General features: G+C 34.1%; 1 protein-coding gene across 6 annotated transcripts; it reads left to right on the plus strand.

Annotated features, from left to right (window-relative positions):
• Positions 1-7738: 7738 nt before the first annotated feature.
• On the plus strand, positions 7739-19325 carry LOC148274008 (short-chain specific acyl-CoA dehydrogenase, mitochondrial-like). Of its 6 annotated transcripts, none has more exons than XR_015824396.1 (10): positions 7739-7912; positions 9386-9555; positions 10002-10260; positions 11559-11720; positions 12487-12553; positions 12637-12776; positions 14659-14750; positions 15852-16061; positions 18082-18594; positions 18641-19325. XR_015824396.1 is itself a non-coding variant. In XM_088237754.1 (9 exons), the coding sequence occupies exons 1-9, from the start codon at positions 7846-7848 to the stop codon at positions 18185-18187; spliced, it is 1278 nt and encodes a 425-aa protein (XP_088093880.1). In that variant the 5' UTR covers positions 7765-7845; the 3' UTR covers positions 18188-19325. The 6 variants fall into 6 exon arrangements, 3 of the variants coding, with proteins under 3 accessions (XP_088093880.1, XP_088093881.1, XP_088093882.1); XR_015824397.1 differs by having other exon boundaries at positions 7744-7912; positions 10002-10264; positions 15847-16061; XR_015824395.1 differs by lacking the exon at positions 7739-7912 and adding an exon at positions 8101-8549 and having other exon boundaries at positions 15847-16061.
• The last annotated feature ends 1963 nt before the right edge of the window (positions 19326-21288 follow it).

Below are 21288 nucleotides of genomic sequence, written 5' to 3' on the forward strand. Positions count from 1 at the left end.
TTGCGAATTCAATGTTGATGTATGATTAATAAACTTGACTGTTGAAGAAGAATAAATGTCGCTTATTCTGGTCAGAGGGAAGTGTAAGAATATAATGAGTCACCCTAACAAGAACGCAATACTCTTCACTCCGGACTCCTGACTCCGCATAGTCCACATTGGCCCATTTCCAAACCTATCTATTATGGAATGTTTACACGCGGACATAACATTTATGATTCATATTATCACCTTTTGTAATGCTTTCACGCTTATTTATACATTAAGCAGAAATTGCATTAAGAGAAAAAAATGTATTTCATTTGTATTTTAAAATAAGTACTAACATATTTTATTTGTTTTATTTTTTTAAACGATTTTTTATATTTTTATTAATAAATATATTTCATAAATGGTACATGTTTTTTTATTCTTTATAAATTTACTTTTATACATCCAGTAAATGTTATAACTGTAACTCTCAAAAAAAAAGAGACTAACTCTTGTGCTTGGAGAGTGACTTACGCTGTTATAGTTGTTTATTTATTAGAATTTATATCACTTTTAATATACGAGTAAATGAGAAGAAAAAAAATATAGGATATAAAAGGAAAAACTAAAAATAGCAATACATTCATACTAAATAAAATTGAAAGCAGTTTTTACACTTGTTCAAAAAAATTCTTTAAATTTACTTTGAATTTATTTATTGATAAGTATATTAGTTTTAATAGTTTTTAGTTCACTGGGGAGATTATTGTAATTTTTGACACCTTTGAAGACAAAGCTATTTTGACCACGATTTGTGTGGAATTTAGGGATTTGAATATTATTTTGGTATCTGAGTGACTTATTTTTTCCTCTCAAATGCTTTTATTTTTTCTTCTTTACAAATTTGTATAGTGGAATTTATTTTATAAATAGTGTCTACTGTATGAACTTTAAATAATTTATATGGAATTTTCATAATAAATGTTATTTATTTATTATGGAAATCATCCAGTCTTTTTAACAAAATCAAGGTACAAGAAAACAATATTAAAAAGTAAGACCAATTACAGATTTCACATTAATTTATTATGAATACCGAAGGAGGGGGAAAAATAAAAATTAAATAAAAAGTACATAAAAGAAAGAAGACATGGTATAATTCCAACTCTACCTTCCTCCCCTCTCTCTGCTTCCATGAACATTTATATTTATAACTAAAAAAAAACATAATGACTAATAATTCATTAGATACAGGTAGTAGATGTATTTAAAAGTAAAACATAAATGTTAGCGGGAGATAAATTTAAAATGTCTTTAACAGATCGGATAAAACTATAGTATTTACAGTGTTGTATGTCGATGTCACTAACACTGTCATTATGGGTAGTCTGTATTCTTCGAAGGGTGCTATTCTTCGCGTAATTAGTCTGTGAGCTCGGAATGTCGCAGAGTACAGAATGACGAGTTCTACGGGCAGGGACTCTATGAAATGCTTCTAGCAATTTCTGGGCTATCACTTAGGTTATTAACAATTTTATAGAGAAAGCTCATATCCAACATGATATGCCGAGTTGCGAAATTGTGAATTTTATGAAAATTAGCGGACTCAGTCCTACATGAAAACGTAACATTATTTTTTAAATCTACTTGTCTAAGAAAACAGCTTTGAATATGTTCAATGCGATTTTAATAAATATTATATTGAAAAAAAAAGTAATTTATAGAAAACTATAATTGACCTATTATTTTGGTTTATTTGTAAATATTGTATTTTTTTGTTTTAATGGCTGTTGTTTGTCTTTTAATAAATAACACCACACGCTGGCCAATAATTTGGTCAGTATGTTGACAAATACGTATTGGCAAACGCGTAGAGGGGGTATTTGTGGCTGGCAGAGCTGGCACACGCGCTGGCACATGCACTGGATTTCTTGTGCGCTTTTGACGTCCGCACACTGATACCGAACGACTCTCCGACGTGCGGGCAGTTCGGCGATTTCGTTGCCAATACGCGCACCAGCGTGCTGGCCGGCGTATGGAGCCGCCTAATCGCTCACAGAACGACAGTAAAAACAATCGATGGGAAAATGCAGCAGAAAACCGAAGCGTATAGTTTTACATTTGACATGTGAACAAGCGTTATTTATGGGTTAATGTGCCGCGCGGGGTAGCCTCGACAACACTCAAGTGTTTCTTCGAATGCAGGCGATAAATTATGCGAAAATCTGCGACATTATTGCGAATATGAACGGTCCCTCGCGGCCGCGGTCGGTCGGCTACGGAAATACGCGAACTAAAATTGAAAGCTTACCGAGCAAAATAAGACTCGAATGTTAAAATTTTATAGCAAAACATGCGATTCTACTGCAATACTTCATCGTGCGAGTCAAATAAATGTTATTTATCACAACTGCAGACAGTCGGCGGATATTTATACATTATTTAAATACTTAACACTAAGTCCTCGAACCTGGATGTGCGGTGCACTGTAATCCAATGCACTTCTTATTTACCTATCTATATATTTCAATTTAATCGTTTTAAACTTTGACTTTATTTGACTTTGACATTCCTCACCATTTAATATGTACAACATAATATACTTTTTTTTTAAAAAGTCGATATGTGCAAGCCTTATCTTCCAATTTAAAAATAGCTGTTATCTTTAATTAATTAGCTTTTTATTTATGGTTACGCCCTCAGAGTAATAATACGCCAAACTATAGAGGTGCCCAAACGCAGAAAAACCATTCTATGACTATTGGGTATTAAGTTAGCTACAGTTCTCAGCACAACAATGGGCCGTACTCAGGTCGAGAATTGCCAAATGGATATTAATTTGCATTGTAAATACTTTTAAATATGTACCTGTGTATTTATTATTGAAGAGATATTCCAATTTATTTTTCTATAATTCGCCTATATTTATTTTATAAAACTGAAAATACATATGTGTTTATTTTTTTTAAACATATTTATTCATTTTATTCACAATATACTTATGTTACAATTATTGAGACATAAATCCCAGCGAACCATCCAACAGAAAATACAATACTAAGGTTCCAAGAACCTTCCACCAGAAAATACAATTTACTTTAGAAATTTAATTAAATTCACAACTTAACTTTTTAGATTTAACTTCAATAAATACAAAAAATTAAATTGAATTTAAATTATTTAGAAAACCGACGTATACAGATACGGTCATTCATAAATCTTATCATCCTTCATCACATAAAAATTCTGCTTTCCATACTATGATACATCGTCTTACTTCAATACCACAAAATAAAAATCATTTTGACTTAGAATTAAATACTATAAAGAGTATTGCTTTCAATAATGGTTATGAACCAAATTTAACTGACAATATTTTGAATAAAAAACTTAAAATAAACTATAGGAAAAAATACTTATATAAGTATTCCCAAAATATTTCTAACAATAATGAGAATTAGCGTAGAATTTTGTACATTAATTCATTTTCTAATAATATCGCTCAAATTTTACCTTACAATATTAGGCCAGCTTTTTATGCTAATAATAATATAAGTCAAATATTATCAGATTGTAAAGATAAGGATGATAAATTAAGTCATTCGGGAATTTATAAATTAAATTGTTTAAATTGCCCAAATTTCAATATTGGAAAAACTTATACACGTAAATTTAAAGTTAGAATCAAAGAACATAATGAAAGATGTCTCAGTAATAATAAATTTCCAGAATTCGCAAATCATCTTATATCCGAAAACCACGATTTTAATCAAGAAACGGGTGTAGAAATTTTGCATGTCAATAAAAATGGTTTTCGTTTAGACAATTTAGAAGGATTAGAAATTAGTAAAGCCATTAATCAAAAACTTCAAATAATCAATTGAATTTAATTTCGAGTCCTCTTTTAAAAATATTCCCATTATGATTAATTGTATCTTTTTCTCTCTCTTTCTTTCATTTTTCTGTCTCTTTCATGCAATATTTTATAATATAAATAGCAACGCGAGTAATTATAAGTTAGTTTAATTCCTGACGATGAGGTAGTAACCTCGAAACCGGTCGAAGTATAACTCTAAATTAAAGTGGTTTATACAAATTTATAGACATATAAGTGTAAAATATGTTCAAGTTTTGTAAACGGCAATTTTGCCGTATATCTTAATGAATTTTTTTTTTTTATTAAACATGGAAAATCACAATGTTAGTGCTTCAAATATTATTCAAAGGACTGGTACATAAAAACTTCGTTTATGTAAAAATAATATACATTTTAAAATTAGCGACATAATGCCTTCATTCACTCTTTGTCTTCAATTGTATCAATGTTTTTTTTTTTTAATGTGGGAAAAATCTTCTGAAGTAATTAACACCTAATGAGTCGGCCTCGTGGAGTAGCGGTCAGAACGTTCAAAAAAATATTTGTTTAAAAAGGTGTTTTTACACTGAATTATTTCATGGTTCCTGGACTGGCACCTGAAGTCCGATCATCTTAACTTCATTTAACATAAATGATCAAGATACGCTGCAATTGGTGTACCAATGCAGTGCCCTATGCACCATTAGTTGCGAAAGGAGAATGATGATGATGATGAATGATTCGACAACATTGAGAAAAAACAAAAAATTGATTGTAAGAAAATTATTAAAACTAAAGAAATACTTATAATGTTTTGTTATTTTAAAACATTGCAGAATTAAACATTTTCTTTCATTTGATTGGTTACACACATTTTAACTTATTATGGTGTTCTGTCTTCTCACATAAAACCATATAAATAAATTCATTGTAAATTTTAATGCTCTAACATTGGAATGAATGATTCATTAATTTGTAGGATGTGCCTACACATAGTAATACGGCTCGAGTTAATTATTATATCAAAGGTATTATATATTGACTAATGCACATAATTACTCACTAGCAGATTCAATGTAAAATCTTGGCAACAAATAGCGATATGAAACATGTTTAGTTAAGTAATTTATTTAAACAATTTAGTTTTTTTGTTTTCAAAACTATTTATTACAGACATTGAATTTTTCTGGGTTACTGCGCCGTGTCCTTCGCACTCTTTGCCGACATCATCGGGTTGACGTTATTCGTGTGGGTATATGAATAGCCTTATATATATGTACTAAAGTTTTGTACCGTGATAATTGTATATAACAAGCTGTATGTAGCGATGACTGGGACACGGTACACCCTGATGATGAACGCTGCAATGCAGTTTGAAACTTCAGCCAATAGTGCGAACAATACACGTCACAATAACCCAGAAAAACTGTATGTGAAATATGCCTGTAAGTAATCGCATAAACTTATATGTCCATAAATATAACAAGTTCTCGACACAAATTATTCTTTTAATTAGTGCGTATTTCATCGATAAGTATGGTGTTTTTAACTCTCGTGTGGCTGTGATGTCACACTAGTCTACATAGGATACAAGACTCGATATATCTCTCTTATTTTTTTAATGATGTTTGGAAAGTAAAATGTGTATAAATACGCAGGATTTTAATACAAAAAATATTTAGCCTCGCTACTTGCTATGGGAAGAACTAATGTGATGCCAATACAGCAAAAAATCTGTATAGAAGAAGAGAGAGCACGAAGATAGAACTCATTAAAAGGAAGACAGAGAGACGCTGTTCTGTGGCCGGTATTCGTGTGGAAGAGATTCAGTCGATTATTGGCAGTGAGTGGGGGTGCATGCATGTAGGATGAGCGGGGTTTTTATGTTTTTTTTGTGCTACAACAGGGCAATTACAATTTTGCTAAATTATATTTTTATAAATTATGAAAATGAATTATAAAACAGTATGTCTTTGTTTCTCTATGCTGTCTGAACTTCAGCATATTCCATCTTTTGCTTGTAGTAATATTGTATGTTATATAACCGCGCGCAAAGGTTTTTTTTACACTACCTTTTAAGAGTTTAAGGTGTTTAAATCGATAAATACTTAGTATAAAGTTGGTATTACAGGATAACATTTAAGCAGTAGACATAATATAAAGGCACAAACTACTGCGCAAAACTCACCCAAACCTCCCAACTACTTGCCCTTTAAAATGGTTAGTCTAAATCTACAACAGATCACTTATTCAATACATAAATATACAATAATAATATACAATTTAATTAATTACACTAATAAACCATGTTATTTTACTTAACTTATCAAATCCGTGTGTACTTAATGAAAAACCAAAGATAAGCTACTGACTAGTTTGATAAATGAAATTAACAAAGTATCATATATAGCTCAACATAAATAACACGGTTAATTTTACACCGTTTCAAGATGAATTTAAAATATTCAATGCATAAGCTTTTACATAGTTAACAAGAAAAACTCTTTAATTATGTTTGTAACCGTGCAATATAGTTTTGAGTTGATACTTTATCGGTCATGCTGTCTTTTCAGATTTTTTCATACACGAGATTGAGAAAAAAATAATATTTTTTAAATGTTGCGATTCATCACAATTGGGCCTTTAGACCTGTAGCTGTGCTGCTGAAACAATAAAAAGCATACATTTTTGTTCGACTTCCAGTGTGTGAAGTATTAAGAGTGCCTATGATACAATTGCATATATTCGCACCCGGTTGCTTCACAGACTTGCGAGTTCTAATTGGCGAACAACAATAGGCGGCCGGGTGTTGTTAGTGAGGAGTTAGCGGGGCACATGTACGCAGGGGGTGTCACAACTCACAGCGGGCAGAACACGGTATCAACTCGAGGAATAAAATGTAAACAAAGAGCACTAACCTTGCAGACAGGCTGTTACACAGGCAACACTCAAAAATGCACTCGATAGTATTGGTTACTTTCTGCTGTAAGATATTTTCCCACTCTTTCCTGCGAAAGATGGAATATTCTTTATAATGGGCACGCTGCTGATCAAATATTCACAAACATTATGGAGATTAATCTGATGCGAGATGGATCTGTAAAAACTTGGATCTTTGCCAATTCCAGCTTAAAATGAAAGTCTTTTTATTTGGAGAGCTACAAGGCGAACAGTGAGCGATGAGAATTCTGAAGAAAACCTTAACATTATGAAACATGTAGATTATTAGACACGGATTATGTTTTAAGGACCACATTCTCCACATGAAATGAGGAAGAAAAATATTTGACATCTAAGCGATAAATGGTTTAGTAATCACAAATATGAGGCAGTTATTCTAAAATAATTGTTAAAGTCGGGTTAAGTAAAGGCATAATGTTAGAAAAGGGTTCATTCAAGAAATGATAAGCGTAATATTCGAGAAAATGGACCAAACCGAGCGAAAGAATGATAAGATACTTACAAATCCGGTTCTCTTAAATGGCATACTACAACTCACTTTAACTTCTTAATTTCTATAATACTTCCAAAATATATCACAAAACGTAAAAAATACTTTTGACAACCGCACTTTTAACTCGCGAAATTCCACACGCACGAAGTACTTCTAGAACGATTGCGACCGCCGTTGAAAAATTCCACCGGACTGAAGTTTGCAATGATCGTTCTCTTTTTTAATGTTGCCATGATACATATTTTCGCAAAAATTAGGTACTTGCTCGAGTCGTTTCCACTCGATTCCATTTTGCGTATAGATTTTTTTGACGGAGATTTAAAATAATTTTGGAAAAATAATAATACAAATTGTAGTTTTACATATCGGGCAAAAAAACATAGCTTTACATTGCCTAGGCAATTTCTTCCTACCTACCTAAACCATTTGGCTCGAAAAATTACAAGGTAATGTAGATACGTTCAATACCTACTAGATCTACAAGTCGGCGTTTGATTTGTGTTTATTTTATTTTTACTAAAATACGGGTTATTAAATAGCAATTTGTAAAAAAAACCTACACTACATGAGATGTTTTGAAAGATGCAGCATTCCATTATTTCTGCTTACGCCTGCTGTGAAGTGGCATAAAGGTAGGTATATATTTATTACTAAAAATAATTCTAGTAAGTATTAAAAGCTATGGCTAATATACTTTTTTATGAATAATGATATCGACTCAACATCTTTGATGGATGATGATTAGTCGATGTTCGCTCAATCGCCCTAAATAAAAGGAAAACACTCCAATACGGGCAATACACAAATTTTGACTTTTGACACTGTCATTTTGACATTTGACTTGACATTGACACTGACAGAAATGTCAGTTGCTTGGTCGTTCATAATTCTGAAAACATAAAATTCCTATCTTGATACAAACACAATATTATGATATAATTTTATGATAGTGAAATTAAGGATTTATACTTTATCAGTTATTTCCTCATCAGCTGATCCGGCGATAGCAAACCGCTTTTGTATTTTAAACGTTCAATATTATTCAGTCGATTACAATAATCACTGAAATCAGAAATCATTTATTACCTACCTGTTTGAATGCGTAACCGTTTCCGACTACTTTACGAATTCATAATGTGCGAACGTTTTGTGTTTACTCCTCATAATCTTATCTCAGTTTTTTGCTCATACAATAAAGTTGGTTTGTTTTTGTGTGCACTATTAGTGTCGGTAAAATGAACTTTAATGTGATGTGGGCATCTTTGACTGGTAAGCATATATTATATTATTTCATATTATAATAAATAATGTTGTAGGTAAATGTAATCTACTGTACTTTATTAACATGCTTTGTTTTTTACCACATTAATACAGTGTATCAAAGTCTACCATTTTGTTTAATGAATAATTTAACAGGTTGATGAATAGGTTAGTAGAATATTAAATATCATGTGGATGATTTCAATTGCTTATGACAAACACAACCCAGTTTGTAAAACTGTGTTTTTTTTAAAGGGATAACTCGCTAAGCCTCTATTTTGAGGCTTGTCAGCAGGTGGGATAGAGGGCATATGGAAGGAGGTAATGAAAAATACACCACAACAACCAGACCAATTGAGAAAAAAAATATTTCTTGGAACTTTTTTCTTGCAACTGGCGGGAATCTAACCCGCAAAGCCAGTTTCACAGTTGGCCGTCTAACCAACTGCGCCACGGCGCCCTGAAATTAACCATGTTCCAACTATATGGAACCTTTGTTTTGTACTAAATTGAGACAGCAATTGAAAGGTGAATCCTTTAAATATAGGAAAATTATTTTATACCAGATTAAATTAATAAAAGCACTTGATTTCTTGTATTTTTTTTTAAGCCAGGATTCCCAATTACAGTGGTCAATTACGGCATGGAACACCAGGCTTGAGAAAAATCAAGTAGAATTTTTGTGTTCTCGACGGGAATCGAACCCGTAACCTTCCGTGTGTGGGTCAAGTATCATTGACATTGCACCATGGAGGTCACGAAGGAGGTGGCTAATGAAAAATAAAACCTAATTGAAGTTTTAATTGATAATATATACAAAAAATATTTATTTGTGGTTGTTTCAGCTTTTTCTGGGAGGAGAATTTGCCAGTGCGCAGCACCGGTTCGGTCCTTCACAACTCTCCTGACGCAGGAGCAGTTCCTCATACAGAAAACTTGCCGAGATTTCGCGAGGAAGGAGCTACGTCCTGTTGCAGCTAAACTGGACAAGGATGCTGTTTTTCCTAAAGAACAGGTCAACTCATATCCGATTAAAATTCCTGGCATAATCCATGACAGTTTTATCAGATACATAATAACTGATTAATGATAGTACCTACTGATAAAATTGTGATCTCAATATTTTCTTGTCAACTCAATAAGAGTGCCTGCATTTTCCCAAAATTGCTTATAACTGTTTATAAAATTTTCAAACCCGTTTTTTAATGTAACAGTTTATATAATTCAACTATAAGGGGTCGTTTACATGTACATAGAAAATGAATACAGGATGGCATTTGTTACAAGCGAATTCACGAAAAATGTCATTAATTTTATACCAAGATGTATTGGAATTGTTAAAGGACAAACTAAATAAAAAAAGCCTATTTTCTGCTAACTGTCGAAATACCAACAGTAGGTACAATCCTGTGTAAAAACCCTAATCGTCCAAGCAGCCTCTTATAACTTTCTTGTTTACAGATAAACAAACTAGGTGCCTTGGGTTTGATGAGTATGTGCGTGTCTCCGAGGTACGGGGGCCAGGGTCTAGATACGTTGTCTCTGGCTGTGGCCGTGGAGGAGCTGTCTGCTGCCTGCGCCAGCACGGGGGTGCTGCTATCCATCCACAACTGTCTGTATGCCAACCTGCTGGACCGCCGGGGCTCTGATTCCCAGAAGGAGCAGTTCCTGGTTCCCTTTACCAACGGGACAGTCGGCTGTTTCGCCCTCAGTGAACCTAGTTGGTAACTTGTACTTTATTCTTCTAATATATTTGATCTAGTTGCTGGTCATATAAAATACAGGGTGGGGCGGAGTCGACTGACGAGTTTTGAGGGTTGCTTTAGGGACACTGTTTTAGTTCAAATCACTCTTTGAACAGAAATTTTCATGAAGAATGGCAAATTAATGCCTGTTCAAAAATTGCATGTCATTGACTATGCAAACCGCTAAAATTGCTGTCAGGAGAGCTTCAGAAAATCTCTCCAAAAACAACTTTTTTCTAAAGTGACGTTGTCCATTTTTATCTCTTTGGAGCTATTAATAAACAAAATTTTCAATATTACAACTACACGATAGACCATTGAAATTGCAGCCATACCCATCGAAATGTGCTAAAAATCATTGGAAAACTTCAGAGATCCCCTTTATTGATGTATTGCTGCTGACGGCCGCCATCTTTTTTTAAATTTTCAGAACATGGTTGTTCCAGACGCACAAACAAATATGTAAAATTAAGGAAAAATTAGCTAGGAACCCCGGTATCTGTTAGCTGAATCCTGGACCCTCTTGATAGTTATTTGCCCTGTTATAAGCCCAAGAAGGGCCGCTATGAAAATGAATAAATGTGTATAGCCCGTACGGGTGGAGCGTGCCGGTATTTACGAGACCTGCGGCCGACATGGTACCTAGAGTGGCGAAGGTAGTATAACCCTCTCCACTCCGAGCCGGTCGGCACAGCGTTATGGCCCGCTCCACCAAGCCCGATGTGCGACGCTTTATAAGGCTGTAATTTTAGAATATTAAACGAGTTGAGCTCCAGTCTCTTAACAGAGAATATCGTCAGAGAATATTTTATTCCGTCTCTCCACCCTGTGTAGAAAATTATTTTAAGGGGTATTGAGGTCGACTTATCTGTGCCATCGTGCCTCTACCTTTCGGCTTTGCTTTTTGGCTCTGCTTGGCAGGGTGGCCTCCCGTTTACGCTGGGAAGCCTGACTTTAGCAGATGCGGGTGATGAATCAGCAAAATCATGGTAATGCATACATTACAATGATGTAAAAAGTGGGATAATGCCCTGATTTTGTGAAAATAAACTTCTTTTCTCTAAGTTGTACCCATGCCTCTCAAAACTTGTCAGTCGGCTTCGCCCCACTGTTTAGTATTCAATATAATACATTTTTATGTATAATCTAGTTTCTCTGTCATCACATGACTACCATAATATAGAGTTCGTAGCATAGCTTATATGTGTAAGTTATGAAGCTGCCGTAGATGTCCTTACTTTTTCCAAATTCAAACCTTTCATTTCATTTTCAGATGCGGGTAGCGATGTAGCTAATATCCAAACTACTGCCACACTTGATGGAAATTATTGGATTCTCAATGGAACCAAGTCATGGGTGACTTCAGCGCATGATGGAAAAGCAATAGTAGTATTTGCTTCTGTCGATAAAACTAAAAAACATCGAGGAATAACAGGTGTGGTGCACTTAATAATTTGTGCATAACATAATAAAAAAAATAGTTTTTAAACACGTTGAGAATTTTAAAAATCATCGTCGTTCCCTTTCCGCATCTAATGGTGTATAGGACGCTGCATTTGTCCACCAACAGCAGGTCTTTAAAGTATTCTGGTGTAAAAATACCATTTTGAAATGGGTTGTTATCCCAATCCCAGTCCCAGAGCTAGTGTCGCAGACTCACAGATCAAAGATCTGAGTTTTGAACTCTGCTCTACCCTAACTTGATTCTTATTTGCTAAAAATGAGTTATTTACTCACTGTTAGAAAATATCAACGTCATTATTTATAAACTCTTTGAAATTGACCCCAAAAATGACAATATTTGGATAAATCATAAGAATGCAAACATTTCTTTGCTGTAAAAAATTTAATACATTGCATGTCCACCATGCCGGGAATCGAGCGTGGCATACAAACGTGATGACCATTTGACCCAGGGGTATACAGTTAAATAGGAAGCAAAGCAATAAATAATATTATCGAGTCTGTACTTTTTTATTCACAAACAATAAATAGCAGAATAACAAAAAAGAACATTGTTTTGAAAAGAATCTGAATGTTTAAATACTTTTTAATAATCTGCTATCGAGGCCCGGGTATCTTGAATGATGTACATTTTATATGGCTTTAGTTTCTAGTTAGAAGAAAGGCATGTTTATAATTTATTTGTTTATGATAATTTTAAAATACCATAATATCTTAATTTTGCATATTTTTTACAGCTTTTCTTTTACCACTAGACTCACCTGGAATCACTCTCGGGCCTAAAGACGATCTTATTGGAATAAGGTACAGCTGCTCTTTTCCTGTTAATGAGTAAATTATAGAAGTAGTTTAGAGTGAGTAATTATCATTTTTATTTGTGGTTTTAGAGCACTGTCGTCGTGTAATGTGACTCTTGAAGATGTGAGAATTCACCGAGACAATATTTTGGGTGAAATCGGAGAGGGGTTTAAAATAGCCATGACACAGTTGGATCAAGCCAGAATAGGAATATCCGCACAAGCATTAGGTACAGATATTTCTTTATTTTAAAACAAAATACTGTTGAGAGATACAAATAAACACTGGAAAGTTGTACCTATGAGTAGTGACTGCCATCGCTTTCACTAATATTAATGTATTTTTAATTTTCCGATTAATTTATTGCAAAAGTTCTTTGTGTGCACCAATTATTTCAAAAAGACATGCATATTGACTGATCCTTTGCAGGGAAAACAACTCTTATGATTTTTAAAAAAAAAATTAACTGATAAAATTAATCTTATTGAAGGGAGAATTTCATGATTAATTATATCAGATATACAGCAGGGACTGTATTGGCAAATGGGTGTGAGGCGCTAACACTGACAGTGAAGATGACTGAAATACTGGACACTTTTGAACAAAAAGTACTCCGACGAATCTGCGGACCAGCGAGAGAGAATAATCAGTGGCGCATTCGGTATAACGAAGAGCTGTACAATACATACCAGGCCCCAAGCATCTCGGCACATATAAAGTTGCTTAGATTAAGATGGGCTGGACATGTACAGCGAATGCCTGACTCACGTGTCCCTAAAAGATTAATGAGCGGACACCCGGGTGGAAGGAGATCAGTGGGAAGACCCAGGCTGAGATGGGAGGATTAACTGAGAAAGGATGCAGCGCAGCTTCTCCAGTTGGTGAATTGGAAGACGGCGGCTGAGAACAGACAGAGTTGGAGGCCAAAGTTGCGGGAGGCCAAAGCTCGATATGGACTGTAGCGCCATCCGATAGAGAGAGATACAACAGGGATGGAGAACATTTTAGAGAAGGGAAACTGGAATCTCGGTGAAATCGAGCCTTTTGTCTACAAACATTTGGAAAAACTCAAAATATTGTAATGTCAGAAATAGTTTATAATTAAAAGTTGAATGGATTATTTATACATATACTTTGTGCAAGTTATTAATTAAAATACTCGGTGCACTTCCATTTTAATTTAACTTCCAATTAGCGCTTTCACGCTCTAGCGGGCATCTTCAGACTGGTAAATATTATTCAGTGTTGAAATAATAAAATGATACCATAATATTTTAGTGCAAAAGAGAGGGACGGTTACATTTTTTGAATTTCTGTAGCTGTTCAGATGTACAATGAGTTTTTCTGGGTTATTATGCCCTGTGTTGTTCACACTCTTTTCCGATGTTTTCAGTCGCATTACAGTATCTATCATCAGGTTGATATTATGTGTGTGGATAGTATATGTAACGTTATGTACTTATTTGTACTGTGTTGCAGGCGTTGCTAAATTCGGCTTGTTAAAAATTTGTTTTGTTTCACAGTCTATGCTTTTATGTGATTTCTGGGCTCCACAATGATTTTAATCGCATTATATCTTTTTTTTTAAACTGTCAGGATGTTTGTAAATTTTTTTAAGGAATTATTCGCTAAGCCTCTATTTTAAAGGCTCGTCGGCAGGTGAGAAGTAGAGAATATGGAACGAATTTATAAAAAATGCACCCCAACACCCACTCCAATTAAGAAAAAATATTTTTATGGATTTCTTTTTTCTTACAACTTACAGGATCCAACCTGCGACGCCCGTGTCACAGTTGACCTTCTTACCAACTGCGCCATAGCACTTAGTTTCCTTTACTTGTCTCCCTAAGGTTACCAGCTTGAAGGAAAACTTATGTCCCGTTGTGAGGGATAATGTTATGGACGTATTGGCAGTGCATAGTATATGAGGGCTTTGTTCTATTATTTGTTAATACATTTATTTTGTTTTTAAAAGAAACACATGTATATGGGATCTTCTCTTTCTCTAATATTTGTCTGCAGTCCTGCATTTTTCAAACATTCAATTATGCTTTAAGTTTGTCAAATTTGTTATTATCAAACAAATATTTCTCAAAATAATTATATTGCAGGTATTTCACAAGCAGCATTGGATTGCGCAATAGATTATTCCATTCAAAGACAGGCATTCGGAGCTACATTATCACAAATATCTGCAGTACAGGTAAGTCCTAATCAAATCTTCTAATCCAATACATAGTATCGTCGCTATTCAGGCAAGTCACTAACCCAAAAATCACCATTTTGAAAAATTGCAATTCGAAAGTTTGGAGAACCTCCTCAGAGAAATAATGCATAACCTAGAGAGACGCCCTATCACTATGTTTCATAGAACAAGCGATGTTGGTTTGTTAGTTAGCAACCAATTGGTGGACATTTTGTTTTTTCTCTTTTTTTTCTCCATTTTGTTTACTCTGAGGAAAAATCAGATTTTTGTATTTTGCCAGTTTTATGTATACAACACTATTCCTCCTTGTTTTTTTTATAAATTCCATTGGTATTTTTTTTTGTTCAGATACATTTTCATATATCTGGAAGGTTTTTTATCTGGCAAGGTGGCTAAAGTTTGGTTTAGTGACTTTTGCTTGTTTATATTTCATCAATTCTTTCATCTGTTGATTTTTTTTTTTTAAATTTTTTTTTTATTTATTTGGAAGTTCAACAAGAATACATAAAATACAAACATTTTTTAAGTAAGCATTACTAACGTTCTTTATATATATTCTCAATTATAGAACTCCACCGTCTTTCATAAATTATATAAAATAAGTGTGTAAAATCAATTTAAGTAATAATAAAGATTAAGTTTAGTGAAAGATAAGAATAAAGATTGACTTAAAGAAATAAAATTGAGTTAAACATAAGAAACTACATTTTTTTTTTGAGAAAAGAAAAGAGAAATTAAAAACATATAAGATGTAATAAAATAGACTAAAATTAATTTACATACACAAAAATAAGGATTAGGCATTTGATTTAAGATTGATGTTTGTGAAGTTATGTTAATTATAATTAATCCGGGCAATTGAAGTTTTACTGTACTTCCATATCAATATTTAAACACCAATACATTTACCCAAATATTTCAATTTTCGGGGCCATTTTTATTGGATTGCCATTGGGCAATTCAATTATGGTAGACGGGTTTGAACCTCGGACCTCTGATCACTAGCCACGGAATGACAATTTAGTTTTTATTCACAATCGATATCAGCTGAGTTGTGATATTATCAGTTCATGATGTCTGTCAATTGCTACAGCACAGACTGGCGGAGGTTTCCACCCGACTGGAGGGTGCGCGGCTGCTGGTGTACCGGGCGGCGGAGCTGCTGCACGTCCACCCGGCGGCCTCGCGGCTCTCGTGCACGGCCAAGCTGGCGGCCAGCACCTGCGCGGCGCTGGCCACGGATCACTGCGTACAGATACTGGGAGGGATGGGGCTGGTGAAGGGAATGCCGGCAGAGAGACACTATAGGTTATATACAGTTCCTCTTAAACATCATACGTTATAATAATAATAATTGAAATTGAAAATACTGTTTTTTTCTTTACCAATTTTCAAGTCTTTATTTTTATAAAACTTATTTACTTCTATTTTTCTTCGTGTCCAGGTGGTTGAAGAATATAGTTTTGTGTGTGAAATAGAACCAGAACCCTAGGTGAGTGTTTTAAAAGATGTCGAGTGTGTCTGTAATGCCTCTTTTATAAAAATTAGTTCTGAGTTGTGCCACTATTATTCCCGGGGTGCGATATTGATAATAACTTTCCATCGAACTCAACTGCTTCCCCTCCAACCCCTTTTCCGCACTCATTTCTCCCTCCCTATTGTCACGAAACTTATTTAAAAAAGTATTTTATTAAGATTTCTATTTACCAATTATTTTATTTTTTTAAGATGTTTCTTTTTTGGGTGATACCGTGTGTGTTAGATTTGTTCCAACATTTCGGCTACCATTGCAGGAGCCATCTTCGGGGTAAGTTTACTGCAATGGTAGCCAAAAAAAAAAAGAAACATATTGATAACAGTGACCGTGAAAACCTTCGCACCTAATTATTATTTTTTATTTAAAAATTATGTATCCCTTAGTCCAGTGTTTCTTAGCCTGTGGTCCGCGGACCCCTGGGAGTCGGCGAATATATGTATGGGGGTCCGCAGTCTTATCTCTGGACCATTTAATAATAATAAATACATGCCACCAAAAGTCTCGTAACCGCTATGCTTACTTAACACGGCGAACGTGCGACAGCGAGCAGTGCGCGAGACTGGCTGAAGTGAAGTGAGACAGTTACAGTGTTGCCACCTTGTCATTTTGAAATGCCGCAACGCTTAATAAGATTTTTTCTTCAAATCCACCAGGAATTCCGTCATCTCAATTACCCTGTTAAATATGAAATTTTTCTGCTTTAACAGCACTCCAACCCGCCAGATATGACAGAAAATCCGTCAAGATGACATCGCTGGTCAATTAGTGAAATGAGTGCGTGCAGGCCGTGACTCTTTTTACTAAGGCGGTCCTTGAAAATTGTGCTTGATTTCCTAGGGGTCCGTGGCTGAAGTGACCCCGTAATGTTGCCAGACTGTGAACAATATACACAAATATAAGATAATTTTGTGTTATGTTATATTATATTTTACAACAAGCCACAAAAAGTGGCTTGGTGGGATTTTAGTTATTGTAAAAAAAATAATTTTTTTAATATAATGCTAAAAGTGTAAAAAAATATTTTACTGGTTGAAATATATTTAAAAAAAAAACAGTTACTTTTATTAGGTAAACATATAAAAAAAACATGAAATAATCACTTGGCAATTAAGTAAATTAATATTAAACTAAGGCTGATTAATAGAAAGCGAGGTAAAAAATTCCACTACCCTGGCAATACTAACAAAATGTCCACGTACTTTTATTTAACAATCTAACAGATGGTAAAATGTTTGAATTCTTAAAAAGTATTACTTGTGAATTGGCTTCTTACACATGAAATTAATTAATCGCAGCAGTATTTTGATACTTGCGAACGACACAACACGGCATAGTTGAATTTAAATCGGCAGTTGCGTACTAAGCGACGTCTACAGAGTACTTAATGCCCAAAATGTAAAACTATTCATTTGTGAGTAGTTTAGTCAGATTCAGTTTGATGGGCGTATGCGGTTTCTGGACTATTCTAATTCTATGATGATAAACATAAAATTTTTAGTTTGGCATTAATCTTACAAAAAAACAGCTATGGAATTTATTTGGTGTCTTACTATACAAAGACAATAAAAATGAAACGAGACAGAGATAATTCGATAACAGATATAAAAAAAAAACTCAGATTTAATATCATCTGCAAAGTAAACCTTGATATTTTTTAATTTGCACGCAATAAGGGCTTTGCCCTGTTGACATTTAAAGCACTTTGTCTATGCTAAAAGATTTAAGAACTGTTATTTTATTATTTAGAATAATACTTCATTTTTTGTTTTTATAATGGATGTTTTGTTTCAGAGATGCCAGAGTGACCCAAATCTATGGAGGTGTGACGGACGTTCAGAAGATGGTGATTGGCCAATCTCTGATCAAAGAGTTTATTCATAATAAAACATCACAATGATATCATCCTTAACCTTTACAGTGTGATACTGTTTATTTAAAAGTATCAATTGTTTACGCTCCTATTATTTAAGGTACTGCATTTTTTAAGGCTGATAAAATGTTATGTACTTCAATTTACGTAAAATTATATATGATATATAAATGAACAAGACAATATTTTGTCTGTCTTGTACTTGTAAAAAGGTGCTCTATGATATTATATAAGAGCCTTCATATCGAGGGTTTAGCACTCTGAAGGCCAAAGAGTTATACTGTTTTTATTTCATGAGCTACTCAAATCAATAACAATAAAATCATAACTAAACTGTCAATATTTATCTTTGGTTCGTGTGATTGCAACACCTAATTGATGGGCCGGTATATACAGTCAAAAAGGGTAGAAATTGGAAAAATTCAGAACTATAAGTTATTGATTAAGACGGCAACACCAAAATTCAAATGGATTGTTTAGTGATTGGTTACAACAAGGTCTCTACGTTGTGTTTCAATATTTTTTAAAGAAGATTCGCCATAAGAGTAAAGCCTCGTACTTTGAGAGGTTGTAGTGTCCTCCAAACCTATCTGGAACAATCCTTGCAGCAAAACACCGCGGATCCCAAATCGGAATGAAAAATTCCTTTTTCATAAAACTGAGTTTTATCTGACTGCCACCTAAAATAATTTTATACTCCATTGAGTTCTTTACCAAAACAGTATGATATTCACAACTTATCATATACTTCCTCTTGTAGATGAAAAATGAATACCCTATTAACTCCCCTAAGGGTAAAGTTCAGTAGTCTTTTCAAATCTTTAATAAACCTTTATAAAAATATTCTAGCGTGCCTACTAACGAAATTTATGTTTTCTTGGTTCATCGACAGGCACTAACACATCTTAGTAAACATTCAAATACATTGTACTTGTCTTCGAGCATTTGAGCACACCCAAAATGTTGATGAGAAACTCTAAACAAAAATAGAATTATGTACGCTTGTATATTGCTATAATGCTCCCCAAGAGTGCATCCAATATTTTTATAACTATATTGTATTTATCTTGTTGTCAAGGGTATATTTTATTATATTTTAATTGTGATGTATAACATCATTGGTGAATGATTGATAAAATAATAAATAAACATTTTATACCACAAAGTTTTTATTTTAAACATGAAATACTAATTTTCCCAATTAATTAATTATGTATCTATACTTACGACGTAATAAACAAGATAATATCACATAAACAAAATGTTTTGAACTGGGGAATTACAAAATATGGATGTTAAACATAGGCAGATTGAGAGAGACCTGTAGATGCCAAGACTGCCATAGTTAATATGACATTCTGAATGCCTAAGAAAAACATTATTGTTCATACACTTACAGAAAATGTATATTTAATAGAGATGTTTTTGAGGTCCATCATCTTCTCTATTCGCACCCAGTGGTGCATTGAGTACTGCATTGTTACTCAATTGCAGCGTATTTTATTAATTTGATTACATGGAAGGTAAGGTGATCATCATCCGCTCCAGGTACAGGTCCGGGGACAGTGAAAAATCTTTTAAATCCAATATTTCATAACAACCTTCACAGGAATCGATCCTGCGAACTCAAACATTGTAAGCGAATACGCCTACCACTACACTGCGAGGCAGACTTAATCTCTACACAATTTCCTTTTTCATGGTTTTTGCCTGAGAGTAGGCATCAAGTCAAAAACACTCATCCAGGGTTCTGGTTCTCTTTCATGCAGACAGAACTGTATTCTTCATTCACCTGGACACATAATTTTTTGAGACCCAAATGTATTATTTCAGAGGCATCCAGTTACCTGATCACGGCTGCCGATGTCCATTGTTGTTCAATATTGTGAAATAAAATTAACACTTACTTATAACGATTAACATTGTGTGAACTAAGGAACTTATGTAATCATTTGTTCGTTAGAACTTTCTCCCTCTGAACATATTATTACAAACATCATCATTATCATTTTCCTTTTTGCACCTAACGGTGCATAGAGCACTACATTGGTACACCAATTGAATGAACATCTTGATCATTTTTGTTGGAGGTGCGGGAACGGGACGTCGGAAGTAGGCATGGGTGACTCAAGATTATTTTTGGGCTGGAGTTTTGAACCGGCTCGCAGATCAGCTCACATTATTTCACGCAACTGCAGCGAGTCGCGAGCTCAGGGCGAAACGGCCATGGCAGTGAGACGAACGATACTAGTCGCACAGTTCGGCTTAAATAAATGTATGGTTCACAGAATCACGGCTAACACACTGAATCAGCTGACCTGATATTTAATAATCTATAAAATGTCGCGTACACGTACGATTCGAACGAAATTCGCAATGTACCGCTGTGAGCTGCCTATTAGAAATTTGAGCTGCAGCTTAAATGTTCAAAGCGCTTAAACTGTCTTTTTTTCAAAATTGAGTTACCCACGCCAGGTCGGAAGTCACCAGTTTGTAGGCACCTCGGATGTCAAGGGCCACCTGCTCGTGCGGCCCGCACCTCGTGGAGTTACCCAAATGCATTGCCCACTGTTTTGCGGTGGTACCATTGTTTTTGTAGGTATGCCTTTTATTGTGTGTTTCGCAACAATCTCATAGATGCGTTCAGTCAATTTATAGACTGAACGTTATGCAAAAATTCTATCGAAGTCTCTCTTGCACATCTGGCCCTTAGTCCCACTTAATGTATTTCAGAGAATTCCTCAACGGAATGTCAGCGATAATGAAAATAATAAGACCGTGTTTACATGTACAATATGCTGTTTATTTACTTACAAATTATTTATAGTCTAAATAAGTTTCGTAATAAAAAAAAATATTTTTTAAAAAGATATGGAGTTATTGGAGAAAGTCCAGAGAAGAGCAATTAAAATGGTAGTTTCTCTAAGAAAAAAATCAATCGAAATCAAATCGTTCAATAACCATGTACACTTGATATACACGCATCGGCTTAATAGCTGCTAGTATATTATTCATAATAATAATAATAATATTACATTACATTTGATTAGCTAGGCATTTATAATTAAGTTGGTGATTTTAGTTTTTTTTTTTTATGTTATTGTTTTATTGCTCTAAAAGATAAAAAA

Source organism: Micrasema longulum, unplaced genomic scaffold (genome assembly GCF_059751315.1).
Source record: "Micrasema longulum isolate JH-2025_06_02 unplaced genomic scaffold, ASM5975131v1 h1tg001779l, whole genome shotgun sequence".
In the NCBI taxonomy this organism is placed as follows: domain Eukaryota; kingdom Metazoa; phylum Arthropoda; class Insecta; order Trichoptera; family Brachycentridae; genus Micrasema; species Micrasema longulum.